This window comes from Alligator mississippiensis, chromosome 2, assembly GCF_030867095.1.
Source record: "Alligator mississippiensis isolate rAllMis1 chromosome 2, rAllMis1, whole genome shotgun sequence".
Classification (NCBI taxonomy): domain Eukaryota; kingdom Metazoa; phylum Chordata; order Crocodylia; family Alligatoridae; genus Alligator; species Alligator mississippiensis.
The window spans coordinates 246052820-246070904 of NC_081825.1; the positions used below are offsets into that span (position 1 = coordinate 246052820).

The 18085-nt window shown below is 37.1% G+C and overlaps 1 protein-coding gene across 3 annotated transcripts in view; it reads left to right on the forward strand.

Annotated features, from left to right (window-relative positions):
- The window catches only part of MEIS2 (Meis homeobox 2), a 213580-nt gene that overhangs the window by 6871 nt on the left and 188624 nt on the right, over window positions 1–18085 (forward strand). For all 3 annotated transcript variants that reach the window (XM_019496207.2, XM_019496204.2, XM_014596311.3), the window contains exon 7: window positions 9353–9467. In XM_019496207.2, the coding sequence (XP_019351752.1) occupies window positions 9353–9467 (115 nt within the window). The remainder of the gene's footprint in view (window positions 1–9352; window positions 9468–18085) is intronic.

Here is an 18085-nt window from a genome sequence, read left to right on the forward strand (position 1 = left end):
AGGTTTACACAGGTTTAGATTCCATTGAACTCATAATCTAAATGATACAGTCTAATATTTTAGCGTCTGAAATATTAATTTAACACCCAGTGTGTAGTTAACTATGCTTTGCACAGGCGCTTAGCTTTATTTCCTTGTGTGTTCAGAGGGGTAGATTGAAATCCAGGGAGAAGCAGCTTTCTATGAGCATTTGCTCTTTGAAAATATGTCTGGGCATTTAATAATTACATTTGAGCTGAACTGGAGCAGGTTATAAGTGATAAAATTATAATATATATATTTTAAAAAAATCTTCAGCCTGGAGTGGCTAAATTCTAGGACACTGATAGCAGTTTTTCTATTCAGGGGTTTAGCTTTCATTTCTTCACTTGCATTTGGTAAACATTGCAGGGCAAGATTTTTGTGATATTTTACATTTTGGATTTACCATTTTTAAGTGATAACGTATGCATCAGTTACTGAAAGCTTCTCTTCTATCAGTTACCTCATCTGTAGATAATAAACTCTATGAGGCATGAGACTGATTTAAAAATATTTGTTTTATGGCATTTTCTAACCCTAAATTCATGTGTACGTGCATTACAAGTAAAGCAATTTAAATGAATGGCAACCTGAAAGATATAGGCTCATTGTATATAATCCTGAAAATAATAATAATAATAATAATTATAATATAAAACCCTATACCTTTTTTCCAGCACAGTTTCTTTACAAGAGTGTGTTTCAAGTAGAAGTGTAGAAATGGAGCATGCTTATGTTTATATTGAGGAGATTAGATAAACTAGCCTGTTTAGGGTTCTGGCAGATGGCGAATGCTCAAGCCAATTTGCAGTGCTCCATTATAATATTTAAATTCACACACAATGATAGGACAAGGTTGGAGGGGGTTAGCATTTTGATAATTTGATAACTATTATCTTCACTAAAAAGAATCTTTTCTTGCCTTTGTAACTCAAAAAACAAACTCAAGTAAATATGACAACCCATTTATCTTGCACCCGTTAGGGTTTACCACTTCATTGGGTATTATAATTTAAAGCCTTTTATTTCCTGGAGATTTGAGCTATAACATTTTTACTTTAGCCCCCTGCTATTTGTTTTGAAAGGAAGCAATAATTTGTGCAACCAGAACACCAACTGGGAAATGAAGAGTTGTATCACATAGTTACATTTTATTCATGCGTTTTGGGAAATGTGTCTCCTTATTGGATTTTTTTTATGTTAGCTTGTTTTACCAACAAAACTTTTGCACTTTTCAGTAGCTTTGTCCAATCTATATATATATGCGTGTGTATGTGTGCGTACACACGTGTGCGTGCATGCGTGTGCATGTGTGCCTGTGCATTTATATTCACACTGTATATAAGGATCAATTCACTTTTATTTATAAAGAAGGAAAACCTTTTCTAATTGCTAGTATACAGATGCAAGGAAAAAAATTGAACTATTATTTGTGAGCATCTACCTGAGAAATGGAATAGTTCAAGCATGCAAATTTGTCCAATTTGACTCTCCAGGTTTATTTTTTCATTTTCTTTGATATGCATATTTAATACATAGCCCCAGGCTAGATCTCATTTGGTGAAAGTTGGTGCAGGGGTGATGATGAGCCACTTCAGAAGGACAGAGACAGCGTGTTGTTTCCTCTTTTTTATCTGTTGGCCCACTATTCTGATCCATGGATCTTCTTCATGGTATTATTTGCACATGAAATACTAGGTGCATTTCAACTGATTGGCTATGAATAATGACAGCTAAAAAGAAGTGTAGTTTAATTTGTTGTGTGCCAAGGTTTCTCTTGTGGAGGTGACAGTTTGTGACAGCTGTTTGACACCCCCAAAATCCATACACCTCTATTCTTATTAAGTGGTATCAAGCTACATTGTATGTATGTGTTTTATATGTATGTGGGGGGGTGGTGACAGCAGTGGCGGTGGTAGCAGTATATTAGGTACTAACATAGGTCTCAATATTATTCCTGTTGACTTTAAGATTTGAATACAGAGGTAAAGGAAAGTAACTGAAAGAAATACAAGATTAGCCAATATTTGTAGTATGACTTCTGAACATGGGGTATTCAAATACTGCATATTTCTTTTCTACACTCCTTCTGCTGCTATACTTGCATAACTTAATTTTGGGGAGGGGAGTTGAAAAGTATTGATTTCTGCAAAAAAAATACCTATGCTGGAAAAGCAGGGAGCCTTATGCAGTTGTGCCAGATCAGTTTAGTGATAAACGCATATATTGAATTTTATTTTAGTGCACTATTAACTATTATGTAATACAGTCAGTGTAAGAGGGCCAAGGACTTCGTAAATCAAATTGTGCATTGCTAGCTACTGAGAAGCTGCAACTTTTGTTATTAGTCTGCTATGTTTAGTAAATATAACAGCCCATAATTAGCATTTGAATTTTTAACACCCCTATATTTTTTTATTGTTTGAGGTATTAGCTATAGATGGGAAGAAGGTAATTACAGCCATGCCCTGGCTGCACCAGATTAGTTAAAACAAAAACAAAAACAAACCAAAAAACCCCTTCAGTCCCAGCTGCAGTTCAAGTTGCATTTCCCAGCACCAGCAGCGAAAATTTATCATTGTTCAGTATAAACATGTAGGGCCCAATCCTGCATTCCAGACACAGCCTAAACTCCCATTACCATTTTTTTAACATCTCAGTTTGGCAACTCATGCTCTTTGGAGATCTATAAACTTTTCAAACATTCTATAACATTTCTTTCCTTTACTTTATTTACATTTTCTTTTGTGTGTAGCTTTGACTAAGGCCATACAGTTCTTCTCTGAGCCCAAATTTGATTGAGAGCCTAAGGCTGTGCTCATTGAAGTTGAGACCCCACCTCCAATAGACTTCACTGGGGAGTAGGATCAGGGCCTCAGTCTATTTTACATTTGTTTACATGCTGTAGTTACTTTACAACTGAGAGGCACTAATATACAGATCATCATATATAAAACATAATTAAAATAGGTGGAAAAATACATGTGTCTACATTTTACAATGGAATTATTGAAGGATTAGAAATTTGTTGCTTTAGCTGTAGAAGAGAAATGTTAGTCTGAATGTTAAAATCTTTCAGTTGTCAGATGAGATGGTAATAGCTAGTTTACTTTGTCCTTTTGAACAGTAAGATGCTTTCTTTTTTTTCTAATATTCCTTTTAAAAGGTTTGCTGTAAGTAAATTAACAATACCTGGCAAATCAGAAAATCCAAAAATGGGGTCACAAGCAGCTGTCTCAGGTTATAAAACCTAGCCTTGTTGTGAGATTTCAGTGATAGTAAGTAGTAAGCATGTTATTAATGGCCTGATACTGTATTTTCTATGCACCCCAAACTCCCATGGATTTCAGTGGGAGTTCTAAGTATGACAGGAATGGAGGATTGCACCCTAAACGTGTAGTTATGTACTGTAAATGTCAAAAAGAGAACTATGTAGCTACAACAATAATAAGGCAAATATTTTTTCTTACCAAATTACATACTGGATGGACTTGGAATGTTTCTGTAGATCTTGTGTATTCTGCAGCCATGTGTCATCCAGGGGATTCTAATACACTAGGGAATGGTGTATGTTTCTAGTTTTTCTTTATGGTGCCTTTTCTGATGATTTCATTACAAATAAAAATTGACTATTAATTACATTTAATTCAGTTTCTGACTTCTGAGATGATAGTGTACTTTACTATCTCTCTGATGTTAGTGTTTCCTGTTAGGTTAGATGTTACATATCTGATTCCAACTTCAGTTAGAAAGTTACATTTTCCATTAATTTATTTACTATTTTTGTTTCGCTTGCAGTGGTGTTGGATATTGCCTGTTTTCTCTTTTATAATGAAATAAACTTTACACTGTTGCATGAAAATAATATTCTTGAATGTTTAAGACTAAGAGTATCACTCCAGAAGAAGTGTTGCCATGTAGAATTAAATAGAAAGAACACTTACAAAAATCCTGATTTTTCAGGTCTTGCTTCTGTAGTGACAGGTGACTTACGTGCTTGAATCAAAGTTTAATTGAAAAATACAATTGAAAAAGGTGACTACAGCCCTTTTAAGAACAGTGCCACAGTTCAGGAGTAAAAATTTCTTCTTGAAATTTACTCAAATGAAAGCTAAAGGAGAAAAAATGTCAAGTTTTAGACTTAAAAACTTGTGCATATGTATAAGCAAGCACATTGTATGTTATCGGTAGATTGATGTGCCTTGCATTTTGGTTTACTTTTGTGATGCTGATGAATAATTCATCATGATTAAAACACAGGACACTACTTCTAAGTATAGTCAGTAACATCATATTAAGTACCTTTAAGAAAGTAAACCTGTGTAATACAGAGCCTTGTGTTTGTTGTAAACATATATATCAAACCAAATTAGTGTTTTGTATGCCCCATTTACTTATTGAAAGTTTCTTTATATATACTTATTATTGCCATTCACCACAGCAGTCTCTAAAACCTCATCCTGCATTACATTACACACACGTGTGCACACATGCACCCACAAATGTAGGTTTATACAACATTTTTGGCTGACCTAATATGTCGTGTTTTAATATATAATCTCAGTGCAGGGACAAATTCTTATTAACTTTGTTGTGTTAGTGGCTCAGTTGATTTCAAAGATGTTGCTAGTGTAAGTAAGGTAAACAGGATTTGGCCAATAGTCTGGGGAAAATAAACCACCATATGTCGCTGGTATTGTTAAGTTCCATTTTTCACCTGCAAAACTGATTCACAAGAATTACCTTCAAATCTTCAATTAAATTAATTTTAAGTTATCATAGTTAGTAAAGAACTAGCTACGTAACTTTTATTTTTTTCTTACAGAATTCTTTATTCTGGACTTATATTTTCTACAGTTCTTTGTGACAGACAAAATATACAATACTGATCATGCTTTCAACATATATCTAGAATTTCATTTAAGCCTGTGGGACAAACCCTGCTTATCTTACTCACAGGTATCATTTGAAATCAGTTAGCTTGATTTTGATTTTACTATCATACTCTAAATCAGGAGTAACTTCCCTATGATTAATTGAGTTATATCTACAATAAAACCACTATGAGATCAAATTCAATCCCAGTGGGACTGCTAGTGCACACACACACACACACACACACACACACAGAGTTTTTCCAGTGGAAGTTTTGGGCCCACAATGAAGATACAATAATCTGCCCCTACATTTGCATTTACATGGAAGTCTAGTATTAGTTAACCCATCAACCTTTGTCCCATATAAGACAAGAGAGCAGTAGCGAATCATATAAACTATCAGATGCCTGCCTGCATGCAATCCTGATCGAGGAAAGATTATCCTGTATCAAATATGCCTTGGAACATCTCTTAAGAAATACTGTAGTAGTTAAAACCGCTTACAGTTTCCACAAGATTTGCAGCATCGACAAAAGAGTAACACATCAGATTTGCTTCATATACCTAGAGACTCTTGTCCTTTCCATGCTCTTTTCTAGATTTAGCAAAATTCAATGATGGTGCTAAATCAATTTTTTTTAACTTTCAAGGGAGAAAACACTGGCAAAATTGTGTTTTCTAGGGAAGGCTATGTGTGTAAATGAGAAACAGTGGATAGCAGCAGAGTGATCTCCTGTGGCCCTGCTAGTACAAGCTTTCCCCATATTGTCTCCTGCTTTTATATTAATTACAACTTGCATTATCAGCTGCGAGTCTGTAGCCCAGCAAATAGAAAATACTGCCCCTGGAGACCTAGCTTCTTGTATCTATTTTCCATCTCTTTCTATTGTGCTCCACTCAGTATTCACTGCTTTTCTCCTGGTAACACTGCTCTTTAACACAATTAGGTAAGAGCAAGAGGAGCACCATATTTGACTCCCAATTATTAAAACTACTGGGAATAGATACATGTGCACTATTTGCCTTCCATGGTATACTGCAGTAGTTTAGGTCATGATTAAATACACTATGTGCTCAAATTTTATAATGTATGTATGTGTAAGTGCATATACATATAGAAGATCAGCAAATACTTTTTAATATTTAGATACCATCCTCAAGGTTATGTGATCTTCTTATGCAAAGTATCTTTTTAAAGCTTACAAAAAGAGAAGACATTGTAATGAGTTTATGTAAATAGTCCAGATCCGTCTATAGCTCTCTCTGTAGCAATGCGTCATATCCAAATCCCATTGAAGTCAATATTAAAATTGCCATTGATTTCAGTGTACTTTGGATCAAGCTCCATACCTACATAAAAGTTGTATCAGTTAGGTCCATCAAGAAAAATTATCTTAAAATCTGTATTTGGGTGCCTTTTCTGTTACAGTATTCACAAAACTACTGCATATAATTGGGCTCATGGCCAAGAAGTTTTTCTTGAGGGATGCAAAATTGGAAACTGTCTATGAAAAAAGGAAGAAGTTGACTTATAGTGATCTTACTTCAAGGAAATATAGTACTGGAGATAGGGCATTGTGCCCCATCCTAATGGTTATTGATCACAGTTTTTATAATACAAAGGAGTAGTTCCTTCCCTGGATTTTTAACTCTTTTAGTATTCTACAATTGCATCATGTAAATATCTAATTTTATTATTTTTATCTCTTAATAGAAGACTGCCAAATTGTTTCCTCAAGAAAACTATGTCACAAGAAATACACTGAATTCCCAGTCCATGCAGTCTGTCTTTCTAAAACTGGGTCTGAAAACTGAGGTCAAGCACAACTCAGACTGGTAGAGACAGCAAGTGTTTTCAGCTTCAGGAAGTCTTATTCAATGATCCTTTCCAAATCACTGAATTTTCAAAACAGAAAGACTGGTCTGGCTTTTGAAATACTGTATGCTAGGTTTTGTATGACATTTGCCTTAGAACATAGCTGAGGTGTTACTGGTTAATTATTGTAATTTTCATATGTGTGATAAGGAGCTTTAACAGCAGCCAGCTTAAGAGAGCCTGCAGTGCATAAAATTAACATAACTTGCTGTGTTTCCTGAAAAGTTTTGCCTAGGTGAACATGTTGCAATTATTATATTTTCTAAAAGAAGGTTCCAGCCTCATGTTGTTGGAGGGCTAAACTCATGCTATGCTATTGTTTCTTTCCTTTATCATGTATTTTTTCTAGCTCTTTATCTGATTACCATCCGGCAAACAGCTGACGCTAAGAGGCTGCAGAGGGCTGAAGAGCTCCTGTCTGCTGTTTGCCTTCAGCTTGAAGCTATTTGAGTGGTTTCCTAACTCAGAGATAAAAAGAGAAGCTCATAGGCACAACACTGTTTTAATCCAGGCTGCAAAGAAACTTGCTCAGTCTTCGCATTTTATTTCCATCTGAACTTTCCCCCAACCTTATTTTCAGTCACAGTCTATTTTTTAATAACATCTGAGCCGCTTCGACCATTAGATTTTTCATTTTTCCTTTCATTTTTCTTTCCACCTGACTTCGTGACATGATGGTAACAGATTTTTTTTTATTTCATTTTTGGGAGGGTGATATTTAATGGTAATTCTCTGGCTTTAGTTGCTGAGACAAATACATAATACCACACTCTAATTTGTGATTTTTTGACAGTCTTTGTTGCAGTTATATATTAGGGAAACAGAATAGGTAGATAGAATTTGTGTCCTAAATGTTATTAGTTGTGCTGACAAGTTATGACTGTTACATCCTGGGAAAATCCTGCTTGATTTGCTCATATATGCATTCCTGTTGCTTGAAGTGAGGCCATTTGCATACTTAGGGTGATAAGAATTTGCCTTCCTATTAATTCTTGGTCACTTAGGACCTAATCCAAAACTTGTGACGTGAATGAGACTCTTTACTTTGACCACAATAGGACTGGATCAGGCCCATAAAGATTATATTCTTGGGGTTTGTAGTAAGCTATTGTCTAACTGTTCCATTATGTTGCTTTACATCCGTTATGTTATATTGCCGTGATGCCTGTGATAATAATCAGTTTGGGGAGATTATCTTGAGGTGGTACAATATATTTTTAGGGCCTTTCATTGGGGAACACTGCTGATTTGATTGGATTTACTTTAATTCACATGTGTGTAAGTGAAGTTAGAATTAGACCCAGAGAGTATATTTATCAATACACAGTTGCAGTTCTTGCTTATATTGTAATAGCTTGCCGCGTCCTTTATTTTCTCAACACTGATTGAAGAAAAAGCATCAACTTTTCTTGTGCAAAAGTGTTACAATGTGCTTAATTTAAGTTGTCACATACAGGTGACATGCAATGCAGGTTCAACCCCTAGTCTGATCTGTTTCATGTGTTCTTGCTCTCCTTTTCTGCCAGAGGAAATTCCATCTCTTGCCTGCCTTCATGTGGTGCTGATAAAGCTCTTCCTGTACAGTAGAATTCCTGTTTTCCTTTAAGCAACAGCAGGGTATTGGGAATGATCAGGAAAGGGGAGGAGGACCAGGAGGAGAATACACTCAGCAAAATAGCACTAAGCTGTAACTTTCGGTTTTCCTCACTTATCCTTTTTAAATAGCAGTTCTTCACTCCAGGAAAACCAATACTCAATAAATTAAACATTACCATGAGTTATATGACTAAAGTACAGTAGCAGAGGTCTTAGTTAGCCAAGTTTTGTCAAACTTCATATGTCTATCTTGTATATTCTCTTTTATTGTATTTTATGCGTATTAATGTAGAAAGGATTACATAAAAATCACTATATATATTATTTCATATAATCACCTTGTGATTATTCTTGACAGTACTTGTAAAAGAACTGTTGAAGAGTGATACATCTAGAAAGTCTTTAGAAATGTATCATACTGAAGAAAAAATTCCTTACTGGTATATAATATGTTTCAAAGGAAACTTATTTTTCCCACAGCTCTGCATTTGCTTGAAGTATTTCCAGCATTCAATTGGTGGCAGAGAGAGAGGGGTGTGAGGGTATGCTCCCCTCCCAACCATTTTTTCCTTTACTTTTTGAAACAGTTCTTTTACTGTTTTTCTCTTTGCCTTTTTCCTGTAGGGGGAAAAAATGGGCAATGGGCTGGCAAACCACTCCTGCCCCTTCCAATCTGACCACACAATATTGTATTACATTGCAACTAGTTAATTAAGAAACATTAAAACTTTTGTCACCAACGTTTTCTTCACAGTTTTAATGCAATTACACCCAGATAACTATTGGAAGAATAAAAATCTGTATGTCCCCTGCTTCTAACTTCTGAAGACATATTACATTGCACAGACAGTATCAGTATTTGGCATATTTCACAAATGCTAATGTGTATACTTTCCCCCCCCCCTCCTCTGTTTTCTTTCTGTTCCTCATTTGCTATTGGAATGGGAACTGTGGAAAAAATTCCTTGGCATTCTGACACCAGAACCCTTCATCTTGGCGAGACCACGATGATGCAACCTCAACGCACTCAGCAGGCACACCGGGGCCCTCCAGTGGGGGCCATGCTTCCCAGAGTGGAGACAACAGCAGTGAGCAAGGTAAAAGGTCAAACTTTTTCCCTGTGCAAAGTAGGCATGACTAAAATAACTTCAGCTTTTTTTATTATATCAGTACATCTGCCTTAGTGTAAACATGGAGTGGCAGGCTTGCAGTGTAATCAGCTGTAACTTAGGGAGACAGTATTTCCTTTTCTTAACCTACTTAGTTGCATTTTATTATTATTTCAAAGCAAAATATCTAATCTTCAAACAAGCTTTGTAATAACAATTGATTAGTTCTGCCAATTCCTTTACAAATTTGGTTATCTACAGTTTATTTTTGTGTGGTGTAAGTAAATATAATGACAGGCACACTCTCCAGCTGTGATGCAGTAGTTTGTACTGGGCTGTAAACAGATAATTTAACTTGCAATATTAGCCATAAAAGGATTGCTATAGTGATCCATAAAGCTGTTTAAATCATATCAAGAAAAAGCAAAAGTTAACTGTGACTGACTGAGAAAGCCTCTTGTAGTGTATACTGTGTGTGTGTGTGTGTGTGTGTGTGTGTGTGTATACACACACGCACACACACAGACACCCCCCCCCCCCCAATGTGAGGTACAAGAATTGGATCTCCTGCACTTATATGGTGAGGGAGCTTTCCAAATCTAGAGCTCAGAATTCCCATCTGACTCTGATAGAGGTGTAACGACAAGGCTGGGCACCCGGAGCAGCTGCCATACACAGGGACAGCAGCAATTTGCAGTTGCTGCTGCACCACCAGCACAATCGCATGGCAGTGACAGCAGCTGTTTTTATCCTACCCTCCCTTAAGTCAGCTGCCCTAGCTACCCTGCCCTAGTCATGGCCCCAGGCTATGGATTTTGAAAGCCACCTCACCACCCAAAGTGCAAGAGATCCAGTTTTTCTACCTCACATGGTCATTCATATCTGCACCAAGTTCCAGTCAAATGCCGCCATTGTGGTAGAATAGCACTATCCGTTAGCTTCACACAGGTGTAAATGGCTGCATAAAGTGTAGGGCGAGCAAGAATACAGCATCAAACATTCCAAAATGAAGTTTTCATTCAATCCTTTGCAAAAGTAGGATTTACTATTGTTGGATTTTTATCTGGGTACTGACTTTTAACTCCCCAAAATTCAGGTTGGCATGTGATGGTTTTTCGCCAGTGTGCTGAATTGGACCCATCTCCTCTTTCAATATATTATTTGTAATTTTCTGGTAGTGGAAGAGGGTGTGACATAGGGTGCAATTCAGCTCCCTTGGAGTCATTTGGAGTCTTTCCATTGACGTGACCTGGAGTTGGATCAGATCTGTAATGAACTATAACAGCCACAGCAATTATTAGTAAGGAGGGCCTCAGTTGTAGAACAACAGGTCAGCATGCCTCTAATAATTAACGGGCACACTTTACTGTTTATATGTACAGTATTTTTGGGGTGGTGAAATAAAGATGATTAGGGGAAGATTTACTCAGTTATGTTTTTATACGTGCCCATCCCTGAGACATCTGGGAGCATGACACAACTTAAACACATCAATGAATTAATCTGAACTGTCCCCCTCAGGCAGGACAAATAACCCCTGTAGTTGTGTTCATCCCCATGTCCCCCAACAACCATAAATTATTTAGAGACAGTCCATCTTCAGTCAGCACTTGACCACAAGGACATGTCTTGTCATCTTGAAGTCCAGAAAATTTGAGCTCTGGTGGGTAGCCATTAGTGAGTTCCACAGCCATGGGAAGAGGGGTTCTGTGCCTGAAAATGTGACTCTGATCTCCAGGCATATCAATCTGGGGGCTGTCAGCAAACACTCCCAGGCTGATCTCATTATTTGATATGATGCATGGGGGTGATGGGCCCAAAGATAGTCAGCTACAAGGTCTGTCACTCAAAGTTGTGGTCAGTAGTAATGTGCACAATATGCTCATAAATATATTACAGTTATTTTGGCATCAGGTCAGCTCTTTCATAAAGGCCAGTTTAATCACCTGAATGCTGCCTGGTGTACTTCAGCAGACCAATGTAATGTGCTTCCTCATATACTTGGTACACTTTCTTTTGAAGTGCCAATCTTCCAGTGGAGTGTCAGCATTCCATCTGACTTCTAGCGGCTGAAAGATTCACATTTCTGCAATGTAAAACTAGGCAAAGTTCCCACTGAATACTATGGCCTGAATTACACTCCCCTCCCTATACAAGAAAATACCAGTGAGAGAAATCTAATGGGGGAAAAAAACAGCAAGCATCTCCTTGTTACATTTTTCTTGAATTGTCCTGCCAGAGGGGTAAGGTTTTTCAAACTTCTGGAACAGTAGGGGTTCTGTCTCCAAACCCAAAAGATCCTTGGGATCAGCAAGATGCCCTCTTGTTTTATTCTTGTGGGTTCCCATCGGTTTGGCTCTACTAAAATTGTGCCACCAAGGCTTCTAGCTACTGCTGAATCCAGTACTGTACTGTAGTAGGGAGCCCTCCAGGTGAAGGAGCCCTTCAGTACCATGGCAAGGAAGCTTGGTACCTGGGGCAAAGCCCTCAGTGGCAGCCTACATACACACAGATCTGGGGGGGCACATGCTCCCCCCCATACTTGCCCGGGAGTGTATGCAGTGGCGGGTGCCACCCTCCACTTGTCACCACGGCCCCCCAAATGAGCTGCTTGTGGCTCTGTCCCATGCCACGCCCTGACTGGGCAGCACCTGTTGGCGCCTCTTTGCTTTGGCACCCAGGGCAGTCACCCTACTCACCTGCCTCCCCCCTGCTATGGCACTGGAGGAGCTCATGAAAGAGTTCATACAGCCTCAGATTGCATTAATGTCCCACTGGCTTTTTTACTAGTACCTATGGCAGAGGTGAGTGATTTGCACCATTCCTTCATCCTGCCTATTGACCTTCTTCCATTTTCATGGGTTCTTCTGGAACATCCTTCCTGCTAGCCCGGAGTTTCTAAGATACAGTTCTTGACTTCAGGGAAGCTCAGTAGCTCAGTGGGAGCTGGAGAAGAGGGGAGAATAGTGCCATGGTTGTTGTTGACCCTACACATAGGGCTCCCTTCATGATCTTATGATTAGAAAGAAACAAGATGCAGGAGAATTTTGCCTGTTCACGGCATTTAGTATCAGAATTAGAATGCCACAGCGCGTTGGCTGCATATTCAGCACTGAAAGGGTTAACAGTCAAAGTCTGAACTGAGTTGAAACATCCTAGCTCTGAAGGAGTTAAGAAAACGGCCTTCAGGCAATGAATGATGAAAGATTATCCTAATTTTATTAGTGGTGAGTGTCTGTGTTGTTTTTAGCATGTCACCTTTCTTGTACAAGGGAAAACTAGGCTATACTCTATATTGATCATCTAAAAAAACATAAGTACTAGTGACCTGTAATCTACCAAGCATTTATTGACTTTAATGTGGTTCAGATCCACAGATACAGATCAATGTCACAAAATATTATGGTAGTGAATAGTAAATATGCAGTAGATCTGATCAGCTTGTTTCTTGTTGAAAGGGAGGAGTTAAATATATCCAATAATAAAAAAAAACCCCACTCTAAACATTTTACAAAGAAGAGGAAAAAAGGAGAAGCTGATTTAATGGTCTAATGAGGCCATCTTCCAGAGACTTGTTTTGTGTAAGGCTTGCTTTGACCTTTCGCTTTGCTCAGGAGCCCAACGCTTCATTTTTCACATTCTTGCAATTACGTTAACGCTTCAAGCATTTCTGACTCCAAGTCAGCTAGCAACACCAGGCATAACTCAACACTGTGAGTTTTTCTCCTCTCTGTAGATTCATTAACAGGTCACTGGGGTCCCAACTGAAATTTAAAACTGACTGGTTCTGTTGGGTTAGTTGAGTTATGGCAAGGGAGATAGCAGGAAAGGGGCTGAGAGAAGGGGAGGAGAGACAGAAGACCCTGGGGTTTTTACCAGGGAATATATGTGTAAAACCCTAAGCAGCACATTAAGAGGTGCGTGCAGTTTTATCATCCAGCCATTGCTTTGGAGAAACAATATCTGGAAGCCTTTTGGGGTACTACTTTTTCCTTGTTCTGTGCAAAACAAAGTAAAAGTGCCTCTGCATTGCTCATGCAATGTCCAAGTGACTGCTTTTAAAATGCCACCAACTTCTTGTATTCCGCATCCGTTTCTACCATAGTGATGGATATGTAGCACACAGACTTTAATTATCATTTAATCTCTTTATGGGATATTTCACATAATGAATATGGCAGATTTTGCCTGGAAAGTAGGAAATCAATCTTTTTAAAGGTTTAAAAACATGTGGTATACAAGAAACCACTGGGGAATTGTTTTAGTTTTCATCTTTGATGACACAAGACTGTGTTCTTGGTTTACCATATTCTTAGTTTTATAAGGCCAAGAACCTAATCCTGAGACATGATGAGCAGCAGCAGCAGCTAAAGTCAAAGGGGATTTGTGGCTGTTCAGTATCTCTCTGGATCAGGCCCAGGGTGAACATAAATTAAGAAGCTAAAGGCAGAAGGCCTGGTTCTGGAATTTATAGAGTAAATTTAATAATTCAGTTTGAGCTGAATCATTAGCTCGTCTGAATAGTTGCACTGGCTTTGAAGGGACCCTAAGTAAGTTTGAGCAGAATGTGGCCCCTTGCAGAAAGAAGTAAGAATGCCAGGCTCTCACAGAATATCTAACATAGTCTTTTAAACATTTTTTTGTGATGGTTTGATGTTTTGGCCCCACTGATTTGTCCACAGTAGCTTTCTGTGGGAAAGATTAATTATCTGCTTCAGGGCAAAGTCAACAGAGATATTGACTGAAATCACACATGCTTATCCTAGGTTACATCTTTGGGTTGATGCATATTGGAAAAGTTAGGCTGTGTGAGTTTCTTGTTCACTATGTAATATAATATGGTATATGAATTTGCAAACGGAACTAGCTGGTAATTCAGAAAAGGCCTGTCTTGATTATTTAGACTATACTAACACAATAGGCATATATGAAATGAATTGGTTTTGAAACTAATTAAAATAGGAGAGGGATGAGTTGTATTAAATAATGCAATGTATTCATATGGAGTTGTTTTTAATTCGAGTTTAATACCCAAAATTTGATATTGTAAATAGAGTGCAATATCAAATGTTGTTTTTCCATGATTTTTTAAAATGTCATGAGTAGATATGTATGGTTTGGACTGCATGTGTATCTCGTTTGTATATCTTCAAAATACCTCAATTTGACACCTTCTCGGACTGAGAGTTTATTGGTGAAAAGCTATCATTTTGTTGTTAGAACGTAAACTCCTGCTAGAGAGGCCCAAACTTCTCAGGTTATATTGTGAAAAATCAAACTTCCTAATAAATAACACTCCACTGAGGATGCATCAGTTCAGAAACTACAGATTTCCTAGAGGTAAACTGTATGCAGTATGAACACTTAAAGAACAATGATATTTTTCAGCTGAGGAAGATCCAGAAAAAGAGTAGCTCTTATAATTTATCTTTTCCTTTCAAGTTTTCTTGTCCTGTCCCTGTGTTGATGTGTATGAGTAATTCCCATTAATGGGTGATGGTAGTTATGCATGTGCGCTAACAGAAGAATAGACCTTTAGAGCACATGAAATTTACATTTTTTCCATTGCTGTAATTGAGATGTTGACAAATTGGAGAATATTGATGAGTCTTTGTTTTAAGTATTTCTTGCCAAGTTTGTTTTATTTTTCATGGTTTGAACAATGGTGTGGGTTCAGCAGCAATGAATAAGAAGGGTAAAGATAACTTTGTATTTCAATATTTTGATGTGCCAATATGAAATAAATTGTCTTAGGCAAATGGAATATGCTGTTTTAATCATTAGCTATGCATGAAAGAAAAATTGATGTTGACATCTTTGCTGTAAAATCGTTGTAATGGGGCCTTCCTTACAATTCATTTTTGTAAAATTCATTTTGTACATTTTGCAGCAATTGAACAATCCCTGCACTGTGAATAGGCAGAATTCCCAGAAATACTGAGACAGTTGGCCCAGTAACTGCTGAGCTCACACTGCACACCACATGCACATTAACTATAATGCTGCCAGAACCAGTATAGCTAAATATATTAACATTTTAGTATCCACCCAGCTTTCTTTTCTTTTATTCTATTGTATGAACAAGTACTTTTGTTTTTATTTTTACCATTTCTGTCCCTACCTATCAACCAGTCAATGGGGCTAGAATGTCATAGTAAATCTTTTTTATTTATTGTACAGTTTTCTAGTCATTATACTGGTGAAAACTGCAGATACCCACCTTTTATTGAATTTAAAGCTTAGAGGTGAGTGAGCTCTTAAAATATTATAATACATTTTAAGACTTACATCTTACTCTATTAGTTTCCAACCCACGTAGTTATATAAAATGTTTTTTTCATACAAATATACAAGTTATTAGAAAACATTTCCTATGTATTCTAAATATGTTGTGCTGGGGTTTCAGATGCAGCCTAGGAAAAACTCTGTCAATGGAATGTTTTCATAGTGGCAGGAATCTCTTTAAAATAACCCTAAATACAATATGACAGATGCCATCTGGAATAATCTTTTGCTAGTTGCTTTTAACTTTTATTTTTCCTACAGCTAAGTTCATCCAAAACTGGTCACTTACTGTTATGGTAAACATAGTGAACTTTTTTTTTTCTCCCTTCTCTACATGAATGCTCAAAAACAAATAAAAAACAACCCCCCCCAAGCAAACAAAAAAAGCCCCTAAATAATGTTACTGAAGAGACTGTTATCAGTGGGAAGTTTCTCTTTATCATTTGATTTTTTTTTTCTCCTCCAGATGTAGAGAGTAAAATTCTCCCTCAGGCCATACCCCCACCCTTCTCCAGCATATCTAACTCCACCCACTGAAAATGATAGAAATTATTTGCCAAATTATAGTACTGTTTTACAATATTTTGTTGTCATAATGCAACACTCAAACATGCAGTAGCAAGTGCAAGTGTTTAAATGCCTTCCTGTGTTGTTACAGTCTGACTACTTTCTTCCTATATATGTTAACTTATTTGAAAGATCTAGTGTTGGAATCTCTAGATTTTTTTTTTTAACTTAGTCATGTAAAGGGATGTCTCCTGATGCCTGTTAGAGTTTAATTTAGAGGAGTAATTAAACTTGAATACTGCCTCATAAACAAAAGATAAACAATAAACCAGCCACGTTCCCTGCTGTTTCATAGCTTTCTTTCCCAGATGTTTTAGCCTGATAATTTTTACACAGTGAACTACCTAGCATGGAGTGCTGTGGACAGAGGTCAAAGACTAGTTCTTTGTAATAGAATTTTTTTTAAACTTTTTTCTAAAAAAAAATGCTATGAGATTTTTTTTCTTCATCTAGCTGGTTAAACTCTGAGATGCTGAAAGACTGATTTTGTAATTGATTCTGTAATTTTACCCCACTCATTTAACAAAGCTATACTGATTTAAAAATTTTAATTTGGTCACCAGTGACTTAAGATTATTATGATGATGACAATGAGACTTTCACAAAAAATTAGAATATTCTGTTTCATTAAAAAAGAGGGATTCCTTTTAGTGCTTTATTGATTCTAAGCAACTAAAGAAATGTTGACAATGGAACATTTTTTTTCAAACCATCCCTCAGGCTACTGGAGCTTCTGTGTCCATTTCTGGACCATTCCACTGTCAGCCATGATCTTTCTAATTGTCAGGTACTAGTAGGCCATTCGAATGCAGAAGCCATGTTATTTTCACTGGGTGGGGTAATTACTGAAAGCTGAGAATAGCTGTTCTAAAGACAGAGGGATACTTTCATGATCCCATTAGCATAAGAGTGGGTAAATTATTCATGCCAAGTGAGGATTCTATGGGGAAAAGTATAGTTAATGCACATAGTTTTTAAATGTATCCCTTTCTGCTCTGAGACTAAATTCTTGTTGGATTCAGTTCTCAGACATTTACGGGAAAGCTCTAGTGGCATGTTAGACGCAGTTCATCTCTCTGTGTTTGCAGCGCTCTCAATAGAGACCATCTGGCAAAGATCCAAAAGGTGATTAAACAAAATGATCAGCTCTTGTTGCTGTGTTACATGTCCAATACTCTGGATTAAAAAACATGACCCACGACAGTCAGTTAACGTCATTCTCCCCACCCCTCCTTTTTTTCCCCTTTTCTCTGTAAGAATTCAGATGGTCCACAAATGTCTATGCCATCTTTGTGTCCTTATGGCCCATAATCATGAACAGGTTGTGCAAATGGCTCTTTCTGTAACACGGTCTGTTCCAGCAGCATAGAAACATTTCGTATTAATTGGGTCAGTCTAATGTTCATAATGACACAGAGGAAAAAATACTAAAATATATTCTTGTAGTAAACATTAAAAACGTGCACTTTCTGCTATGAGAGGTAAAATTTGACAACAGACTCATGTGATTGATTAATTTTCTAGAGACTGAAGAAAATCAAAGGATGACATTGTCATATGCTGAAAATAGGAGAAAGTTCCTTATAAACAAATAAAAAAAAAAGGGGGGTGGGGAGAAATGAGCTGTGGTTTAACACCACAATAAGGGATGAATTTACAGTGTTATTCAGAAGAGTACTCCCTTACCATAAACAAGCTGATAATCACACTGAATCTAACTTCCAATTAGCTCTTCCTTCGCTTACAGAGATCAG